This window comes from Triticum urartu, chromosome 4, assembly GCF_003073215.2.
Source record: "Triticum urartu cultivar G1812 chromosome 4, Tu2.1, whole genome shotgun sequence".
NCBI lineage: Eukaryota > Viridiplantae > Streptophyta > Magnoliopsida > Poales > Poaceae > Triticum > Triticum urartu.
Genome location: NC_053025.1, coordinates 86,875,627 through 86,886,222, shown reverse-complemented (window position 1 = coordinate 86,886,222; position 10,596 = coordinate 86,875,627). Strand labels below are relative to the sequence as shown.

The following is a 10,596-nucleotide window of genomic DNA, read 5'->3' as shown; positions in this document are numbered from 1 at the left end:
ATGCGGAGGATCTGTATGAACATTTACAAGAATTTGAAGAGTTATGTGAGATGTTTAAATTAAAAGCTTTTACTCATGATGAAATGAAACAAAAGATTTTCTTTCATTCATTACCTGCCAAAACACAAAATTGGCTAGTAACTCACCCCGCAGGTACTTTTAACACCTAGGAAAAGTTAGCTAGCGCATTCTTGGGTTGCTTCTATTTTGAATGGAAGGCTTATGGAGTAAGGCGCATGATCATCAACTTCAACCAAAAACTAGGTAAAAGTCTTGCTCAGGCTTATCGAAGGTAGCACCCTCTAATATGTACTTGTCCTCATCATAAATTTCCTTCAGAGCTGCGAATACATTTCTTTTATGGATGACCAGATATTGAATGTAAAGAGAGATTATATCTTACTTCTAATGGAGCTTTTATGGATCAAACTGTTGAACAATGTTGGAAATTATTAGATGAAATTGATGAGAATGCAAAGCAGTAGGAATTAATTAGATATAGGAGGAGTGAAAGGATCGAGAAGAGGTGTCTAGAGGGGGGTGAATAGACTATTAACAAAGAAAAGTAGAACTTTTTAGTTTCTTCAAGTTAAGGTGGAGTTTTAGCACAAGTTTAAGCATTCACAATACATTTCAAGCAAGCATGGCAAGAGTATATGAGCATCGGAAAGTAAAGCATGCAATTTGCTAAAGGGATGGGATTGGAGTATGCAAACGCAATTGGAGACACAAAGATTTTTGGCATGGTTCCGATAGGTGGTGCTATCGTACATCCACATTGATGGAGACTTCAACCCAGAAAGCTAATGGTTGCACGAGTCCACGGAGGGCTCCACCCACGAAGGGCCCACGAAGAAGCAACCTTGTCTATCCCACCATGGCCATCGCCCACGAAGGACTTGCCTCACTAGGGTAGATCTTCACGAAGTAGGCGATCTCCTTGCCCATACAAACTCCTTGGTTCACCTCCACAATCTTAACGGAGGCTCCCAAGTGACACCTAACCAATCTAGGAGACACCACTCTCCAAAAGGTAATAGATGGTGTGTTGATGATGAACTCCTTGCTCTTGTGATTCAAATGATAGTCTCCCCAACACTAAAAACTCTCTCACAGATTTGGATTTGGTGGAAAGATGATTTGTGTGGACAGCAACCTGGGGAAGGCTAGAGATCAAGATTCTTGTGGTTGGAATGGAATATCTTGTTCTCAACACATGAGTAGGTGGTTCTCTCTCAGAAAATGTATGTTGGAAGTGTAGGCACGTTCTGGTGGCTCTCTCCATGAAGGAAGAGTGGGTGAAGGGGTATATATAGCCTCCACACAAAATCTAACCGTTACGCACAATTTACCAAACTGGGTGGGACCGAACCAGAAAACTCGGTCAGACTGATTCAGTTCATAATGTGACCGTTAGGCATTTCGGTGGGACCGATGTGCTAGGGTTAGGGTAAAACCTCATCTCGGTTTGACCGATTACACAAACTTGGTGGAACCGATTTTTGTAATAAGCTAACCAAAGAGTTGGTCAAGCAAACTCGGTGAGACCAATTATATATCTCAGTAAGGCCGAAATTATTGCAACAAGAACCAAAGAGTTTGCAAGCCCATCTCGGTGAGACCGAGATCCCATCGGTGAGACCGAACTGATTAGGGTTTCTGGCAGTGGCTATGCCAAGTGAACTCGGTGGCGCCGGATAGATCAAATCGGTGGGGCAAGTTTGACTTTTGGTTTGGGACATATGTGGATTTGAGAAAGTGGTTGAGGGCTTTGGAGCATATCACTAAGCACTTTGAGCAAGCAAGCCATTAAGCAACACCTCATCCCCTTTTAATAGTATTGGCTCTCCTATGGACTCAATGTGATCTTGGATCACTAAAATGAAAATGCAGAGTCTTGATCTTTTTAGCTTTCTCCAATCCTTTGTACTTAGCATCTTGTAGGGGTTCCACATCCTCTTGTCCACGCCAATCCACTGTTGAACTCATCTGAAATATAGTAGGTAAAAGTATTAGTCCAACAAGAGATATGTTGACACTAATTACCAACATCACCCAGGGAGCACTTGTGCTTTCAATCTCCCCTTTTTGGTAATTTATGACAACATACATCAAAGCTTTAGATAACGATATAGAGAATAGCAAGTAAAGCTTTGGAAAGACATGTAACATGCATAGGCTCTCGTACATGTATGCAATCATGTAAATATAAAGTATAAGAGCATGTGAATGCATAAGCATGACAAAGCAAGCAATGAGTTACATGTATTTTGGATATATGCATCAGAGCAAATGATGTGAATATAGGAATTGTGCCTTCATGTTCATGAGCCCTTCTTGCAAACAATATGTACATCAACAAGAGATCATCATGCACATGAATGTGATGCATATACTTACCTTGTGGTCTTGACCCGTGTCGGTGTCAAAACCGGCGGATCTCGGGTAGGGGGTCCCGAACTGTGCGTCTAGGCCGGATGGTAACAGGATGCAGGGGAGACAATGTTTTACCTAGGTTCGGGCCCTCTTGATGGAGGTAAAACCCTACGTCCTGCTTGATTAATATTGATGATATGGGTAGTACAAGAGTAGATCTACCACGAGATCAGAGAGGCTAAACCCTAGAAGCTAGCCTATGGTTTGATTGTATGTTGTAGTTGTTGTTCTACAGACTAAAACCCTCCGGTTTATATAGACACCGGAGAGGGCTAGGGTTACACAAGGTCGGTTACAAAGGAGGAGATATCCATATCCGTATTGCCTAGCTTGCCTTCCATGCCAAGTAGAGTCCCATTCGGACACGAGACGAAGTCTTCAAACTTGTATCTTCATAGTCTAACAGTCCGGCCAATGGATATAGTCCGGCTGTCCGAAGACCCCCTAATCCAGGACTCCCTCAGTAGCCCCTGAACCAGGCTTTCAATGACGATGAGTCCGGCGCGCGGTGTTGTCTTCGGCATTGCAAGGTGGGTTCCTCCTCCGAATACACCATGGAAGAATTTTGAATATAAGGATAGTGTCCGACCCTGCAAAATAAGTTCCACATACCATCGTAGAGAGAATAATATTTCCACAAATCTTCAATCTGCCGACACATTTTGGCAACATGACATTACGTCACGGCCCGGTGATTATTCGAACCATTTCCTTTAATTATCCCCACACATAACGCGAGGCAGTTTTTTGACACGTCTTGTCAAAGTAGAGATCGTGTCCCCTTATTACGGGATTCTCATCAATACGGGTGTGGGTAACCCAACCGTGTCTAGGACTCCTAGATTATAGGCAAGTCCAAACGGCTACGGTGAGGACGCTTGATATTCACCCTCTTTATAAAGGGACAAGGCTTTTACTTTCCCCCTCCCGTGCTCAATCGAATCCTTCCCCCGCCTCGAGTTCTAACACCCAAAGCCCAGGTCAGGTGCTCCGAACCTTCAATCATGTCCGGATCTAGCCTTCAAGGCCGATGGATGCCCTCCTCCGTTACGGAAGAAGACATCAAGAAGTTGAGGGAGGCCAGATACCTGACCGCCGAGGTTTCGCATTGGCTGCCTGCCCGAGGGCAGGTTGTCCCTACTCCTGAACCCAACGAAGACATTGTGTTCATCTCCCACTTCCTCCGAGGCCTAGGCCTTGCTATGGATCCCTTCGTCTGAGGCTTGATGTTCTATTACGGGCTAGATTTCCACGATCTAGCCCCGGACTCCTTTCTCCACATCTCGACATTTATTGTCGTGTGTGAGGCCTTCCTTCGCATTACCCCTCACTTCGGCCTGTGGCTCAAGACCTTTGAAGTGAAGCCGAAGATGATCGAGGGGCAACATGCAGCGTGCGGAGGCGCGTCAATAAGAAAGATGGCCGGAGCTCCGTGGCCGAAATATTCCTTTCCCGAGGTGTCCGGATTATGGCAACGGGAGTGGTTTTACATCATGGCTCCCAGAAGTGCCAAGTGGGTGGCTGCCCCTTCTTTCCGCTCGGGCCCTCCACCACAACTGATGTCATGGATTAGCATAGGGCTGAGCTGGGGTCCCGCCAAGGACGTGCCTGTACTGCAAAGCCGCATCCAAAATCTCTTCGAAGGAGATTTCAGTTTGATTATGGTAATGCAAGTCATGCTGGTTCGACTAATCCAGCCATGCAAACGCCGGTCCCTCCGCATGTGGGAGTTCAACCCAGAAGGGCCGCGTACAATTCAGAATTTCCTCGGCCTGACGCACGAGGAGATGTACAAATCATTCTTCGGACCCCAAATAGAGTGTCCGGATACTACCGAGGACGTGGGCCTGAGCAGCAATCGCACCGCCGACCAAGTAATCCTTCGGCCGAACACACCATCTTTTATTTACCATGACGTCATTCTGAGAAGTCGCCCTTTGACCAGGACTGGCTAACAAAGGCGAAGATGATTCGGTGTTCGGCCCCCCTTCCTGAGGGTTTGGAGAATCCGGTATTGGAAAAGATGCTCGAGCTAGCACCCTGCCTGGAGCCCTCAAAGGAAGATAAAGGGGGGAATGATGAGGTCGAGAGCGGGCCCCCATCGCTGCCAATCCCAAACGAGGGAATGAGCACCTCCGTGAAGGAGGATAACCAAGGAGAAGAATCTGACCTTCTCTCGCTTCGGGGAAGGAAGAGGACTGCCCCTGAAGATCCGGAAACCGAGGCTTCCAAACGGGAGAAGAAATCCCCACTAGAGGGTCCTGCCTTGGAGGGTGTTTTTGCCGCACAACGTCCGCGCGAGGATCAGCCCTCCAGCGAGCTGTAAGTAATTAGAAAGTACTTTAATAGTGAAGATATATTACCTTACCTCTAAGGAAAATAACCGAAGTGTTTATCTCGCAGTTCTGATCTAAGCCCTTCTCAGCAGAGCTCATCTTCGGGGGATCTTCTTCCGGAGATGATGGAGAGCAAAACGCCTCTTCCGGACTCCTCTGCTCAAGAAGCGGGTGACCCTGAAGTGTCATCACGGAGGGCCTCTTCGGATCTGGTGAGGCCAGAAGATGATCCTGTAGCCACCCGAAGTCCTCAGCGTCCGGCTTTTGAAGAGAGCAAACAAAAGAGTCCGTCACCGTCTGGTATGCGGTCGGACATACTGATGGAGCTACCGGAGCGAGCCACCATCTCAGAGGAACACCGTACGTTAATGAGTACGGTGGTGGAAAGAATTTTGTCCGCCGAAAGCGGATTGCATGAAGCTTTTATGAGTCTACTGGCGGGCTTTGAGGTACGTGAAATGATATACTTTTTGATAGTACCGCACATGTTAGGTGTGCCCTGTGTAGATAGTAGCCCCTGAGACTCTAGTTGTCGTCGAGAACGGCGGCGAACAGAGGATCGTAGTCCCAGGCAATAACCATACCGCTTTAATGTGCAGGTAATGGGAGCTCCGGTGGCTAGCCGGACTCATGAATTTGCCGAACTAAAGCGGCAACTAGATGCGGCAGACGCCGACATCGAGCTTGTTAACAGGCGGCTTGACGAGTCACGGGGTAAGTAATATTTTCCTGGTGAATGTTACATAATAAGAGCAGCATGATGCCAGTATCTTTAATATGTTGTGATTGCAGACGGAGCTGCCACTGTGGAGACCCTTCGGGCAGAACTTGCCCGAGCCAAGGAACAAGCGAGAGTTAGTAATGCGGCTGCTTTGGATGCGGCTGAAGAGTTAAAAGCTGAGAAAGCCGCACATTGCGAAAGCAAAGAGAAGATGGCCAAGATGACCGCAAAATTAAAAGACACTGCCGACCGTTGCCAGTTCCTTGAAAAGGAGAACCGTGTGAAGGCAGCGGATGTTGAAAAGGCCATGATGGTGACCAAAGACACTCGCTCTGCTATGAGGGCGAAGAAGGAGGAGCTGCGCGAAGCCGGGGATATTGCGGCTGGGAAGCCCTTTCTGCTGCAGCGGAAGTTGGGAGATCCGCGGTATGCCCCTCTGGATCGGCTGTGGAGTTCGGCAGACGCATATATGGACTTGGCGGCGAGCGCTGTCGATGCGGTCGAATACTTCCAAGATCAGACAGATCGTGAAGTGGACAAGCTGTTCTGGTCGCAATTTAACATTCCAGAGCGTCCGCTTCCCTTGACTGATCAACTAGCCGAATGGGTCGAACTTAATAGGTTGTCCGGACTTGCCATGAGGTCCATCGTAGATCATTTGTGGCCGGAGAATCCGAAGCCGAACAGCTATTTCAGCTTGGTGCAGCAGCTCCTTGGTGCGGTGCTGCGCATCAACGCTATGAAGAGGTCGGCGTGCATAGAAGGCTCGCGGATGGCCCTTGCCCGTGTTAAAGCATACTGGGCGGAGATGGATGCTATCACTGTTGCGGCGCAGGGTTCGGCCATAGGTCGAGTGGCTGCCGAGCACTATTTCGAAGAGGTTCTCGAGGGTGCTCGTTTGATAGAGTCCCAGTGCTCGAAGAATATTATGTTTGAGTGACATGTATTCCCATTGTAAACACAATGTTTTTATGAAATTTATTAAGGCTGTGTTTTATACTTTTGCCTGAAAGTAATATGATGCCTCCTGTGCGGCCGTTTATGTATACATGTGTATAACCTAAAAAATTGCAGTCGTCGGCTTCAACCCCCACGCATATAATGCGGAGGTTCTCACAAAAAACGCGTGTTTACACTTAACCCAACGTTTTGGTCCTATTAACACTACTAGAAACTACGATTTTACCTAGAGCCATGTACCCTAGTTGAAATGCCAAAAACCATAGGTAAAGGCTTTACCTAGAGCTTGCCCTAGGGAAATAACCTTAGGTAAAGTATAGTCGGTAAAGAGCTCTTTCCCTAGAGTGCACCTGCCAAGTTCTAGGGAACCATTGTTTACCTAGGGCTGCAAGCCGTAGGGAAAGAATTGAACTTCTTGTTGGTCCACGGTGGAAAGGTGATTTACCTACAAGCAAGTTTGGCTCTAGGGAAAGATTGCAGGGCCCTTTTGAATCATGCCATACAAATATGCAATTCGAATTTAAATTAATAGCAGCATAATTCAAATAATTAAATTTTGCGCCATAATTCAAATTTATACATTATAGCCAGAATTGAACGTCCACATCACATTCATGGTCAATTACACATAATCGTACTCCAGTTCAGTACAGAGCCAGACTTTTGAAAAAGAGAAAGCTATATGCTATAACTAGCAGAATACCTAAATCACCAGTACAGGCGTTGTCAAGCCGAAGTATCTGGTACTACACAAAACTTGTAGCAACATGTTATCTATACATGCACCAAGTTGGTCTTCAAACAGACACAATCCTTCCCTCCAGTCTCTGGTTTGTGACTCTTGTCAAAACAACACAACATCATCATCATCATCATGTCAGAATCGCCGGGAAAAACCAAATGCTCCTTTAAAAGCACCATCATCATCACTCGCAGTAGGGCCTAATCACCGAGTCAGCACTAGCAGTGAACAACCACGGCTGCCTCAGGTGGAATTTTTAATCCAAAACCCCTGCATGGTAACGAAAGCAAAACACCACTATGCTTCAGATTTTCCAACGAGAAACATTACAGTAATTTAAGCCACTGTCTGCTTTGATGAAAGTTAGATATTTCTATGAGTGCAAACAAGAGTTCACGAAAGAAAGGACATGTAACAATATACCTCTTCTATCTGAACTTAGATGGCCATGAAGAATCTCCAACGGCACAATAAGTGGGTTCTGGTTCAGATCGGTGTATATCATTCCGTGGAATACATAGGCTGTACAATCCTCTAACGATGAGTCGAAGAGAGGGTACCTCCGGTGGAAAGTGACACTCGTTGTATCCATCAAGTGGTTCCTGAAACAAAGAAACTGAATTACTACAAGATATATAAATTCAGATAGTAAAGTATAACTAGTGGGTGCTATCCAAAAATGGACTGTATCTAATGGCGGATTTCAGGGAAAAGAAAGGCAATCACTAGAACCGGAAAAAACATGAGAACATTTTTTTGCAGTACAAACCATTCAAAAAACTAGACTAAGCAGTGGAAATCACTAACATCTAACAGAGAACACTTATGCACATAGTGGTGCTACCGAGAAGGAAATAAATGTTCAGCTTGACTTCCAAGGCGGGTGTAAAGGAGTAACCTGTGGCCAACATCAGGTTGCAAAACATGTGGCCCTATAGTCAATGGTTACCCAAGTATTTAGTACTCCCTCCGTCACAAAATGTAAGACGTTTTTTGACACAGAGGGAGTAAATGATACATAAAACACTTCGTAATAAGGTCCATATCAAGCACTATATTGTCAGAACTTATCTGAACAAAGAAAAACTAAAACAATAGCAATCAACTGCCTAAAACACTAACCTTGGCAGTGTAAACACTAGCTAACAAAAGAAACATTAAGGATCAAGAGGTTGGCTGCCCTGGACCTGGAGTGACAAGCTGAGCAAGCTACTTCCAGATGCACTGATAAAACTCCATATATCATGTAGCACCTGGTCACGCATTAGATTCAAATCTTGTGCAGCAGTATCCAGTGTGAGATTATGGTCCTGAAATTAATGATGGCCTGTAGTTTACCACTTAGTTGTAAGACTTCAATATTTTGGTAGAAATTTTGGCAGCATAATAATTGTAATTGTGACAGTATGGACATAAAACAAGAGAATGTAATCCCTCCCCACACCCGCATAGCCCCATCATAAAAAAATCATGATCGTGCTTCCTATATAAGCATGCATGTAAGCACAATAGTGCATATGACCACACATCACATAAGCATGCATACCAACATCAACATTGCAGGAACATACATAGTTTGTATCATTTGTATTTCCAGAAACTTACATGATCTGTGTGTTGTTGTGCATGCTCTCCTGCTTCAGCTCGTGCTCGAACTCCAGATCCACGAGCTGCAGGGCAGGCCACCTTGGCGGACTAGGCTCCAATCCGGCCACCACTTGCTGGTACGTGCATCAGGCCATCAGATCAGCAAAGTATGCTACTTATCCCCTCCCCTCTCTCCCCTTCTCCCTATTCTTCCTCCCCCTACCCGTCTCTGTTGTGCTCTGTTTCTTCTCTTATGTTTTCTGAATTTCTCATGTACATGTACTGGCTGCTGCTATATATAGAATTGCAACTTGCTGTCATTATTATGTTGTGGAATACGGACTTATTTTTCATTGTTCATGCACTCTGCTTTGGAGAAAAGGAGACGAGCAGGTGGGAAAACAATCTGTACTACATGGGCAAACCATGTAGTCATGTACTCATTTACTACTGATTTAATTTGCTAACATTCGTCATAAGATAGTGTTTATGCTGTCGCCACGCCATACACCATAATCATTATAATGTTATAAAGGGGGTTGGTCGCCATAAAACGCGTTACGCCATAAAAACATTGGTGGTTAGTTCCAAAGAATCGCAAGTACTCCCTCTGTACAGAAATATAAGAGCGTTTAGATTACTCTTTAGTGATCTAAATGCTCTTATATTTCTTTACGGAGGGAGTACATTGATAATCTCAAACTACATAACATCACCTCAAGAAGTTTCTCTGCGCAAGAGCTTGAATTAGACGATGGTATCCATCAACCATTAGACCATGACCATCGGTAAGACCATGTCAATCTATTTCTAATTTTCTAAACTTACTCTTTTTTACCGAATAGAATGTATATAACTACTGGGTAGATTATGCAATTGTACTCGAATTAATAATGACTACTTGATAATAGTTCAGAAATAATGTCACATGATTATCCCCACGTAGTCTATCGATCTCCTGAATATTCAGATTTACAATGAAAGAAACATATTTCTCTACAGTGAGCAGGCATTGACAATATGTAATATGGAAAATTTCTTGATGGTAGCACGAGTTCTGGCACACAAGTAAAACCATAGAGCGAGAGAGATAAAGGGAACCTGTCGGAGAGAAGGAGGGGCTACGATGTTAGGTAGATCTGGTGGTAGTCCAGCTACCAGCCGGGGCAAGGTCACCAGGGGGAGGGGGCGCCATCCCGGCTGCGTGGCCATGGTTCCATTGGAGCATTGAAGGTATGGAAGGGGAAGAAGAGGGGGCACGACTGCGCAGTGCGGCATGGGGCACGGCCAAGCGACGGAGCACACAACAATAGTGCGGTGATGCAGCGGCTGACACGGCGAGGCGGAGGAGAGGCAGTGCGGTGGTTGGGCGGGGGACACGATGGGGCGTAGGTGCGGAAGGGGACAGGGTGGGTGGCGGGGAGACGGGCGGCGGTGGGACACAACAGTCCGGCAGGGGGCACGACGGGGTGGCTTGGAGGCGAACAGTGGTCAGGAACGGCAGGACTGGGGGTGAGCGCATATGAATCTTGGACCGGAGATGCTTCGGGAGAAAGGGGGATATTTTGGCTTCTTGAGGCGTAGGGATTTGAGCGAGGGAAGGAGACCCAATCGGCCAGAATTTTGGTACATATACGCGCCCTTTCTCGCTCTCTATTCATCATTGCTCACTGAGCAGTAGGCCCAGCTACACGAAAAGGAAAAAGAGAGCGCGAGCTATCCAATTAAGTGGTGCGAAGAAGACCGAAGATGCAAAAGGAGTCCAGCTACATGCCACAGTGGGGCCTCCCAGCATGTGTTTCTTAGGCTTGATG

General features: G+C 46.0%; 1 protein-coding gene across 12 annotated transcripts; it reads right to left on the bottom strand.

Annotated features, from left to right (window-relative positions):
- Window positions 1–6,993: 6,993 nt before the first annotated feature.
- On the bottom strand, window positions 6,994–10,374 carry LOC125550822. Of its 12 annotated transcripts, none has more exons than XR_007301908.1 (4): window positions 8,801–10,374; window positions 7,756–8,522; window positions 7,619–7,676; window positions 6,994–7,465 (listed from the first exon to the last, which is right to left on the bottom strand). XR_007301908.1 is itself a non-coding variant. In XM_048713920.1 (4 exons), exons 1-4 carry the CDS (start codon window positions 10,058–10,060, stop codon window positions 7,452–7,454), a joined length of 291 nt encoding a protein of 96 aa, XP_048569877.1. In that variant the 5' UTR covers window positions 10,061–10,374; the 3' UTR covers window positions 6,994–7,451. The 12 variants fall into 12 exon arrangements, 2 of the variants coding, with proteins under 2 accessions (XP_048569877.1, XP_048569876.1); XR_007301905.1 differs by having other exon boundaries at window positions 7,619–7,797; window positions 8,318–8,522; XR_007301907.1 differs by having other exon boundaries at window positions 7,619–7,797; window positions 8,383–8,505.
- Window positions 10,375–10,596: the final 222 nt, after the last annotated feature.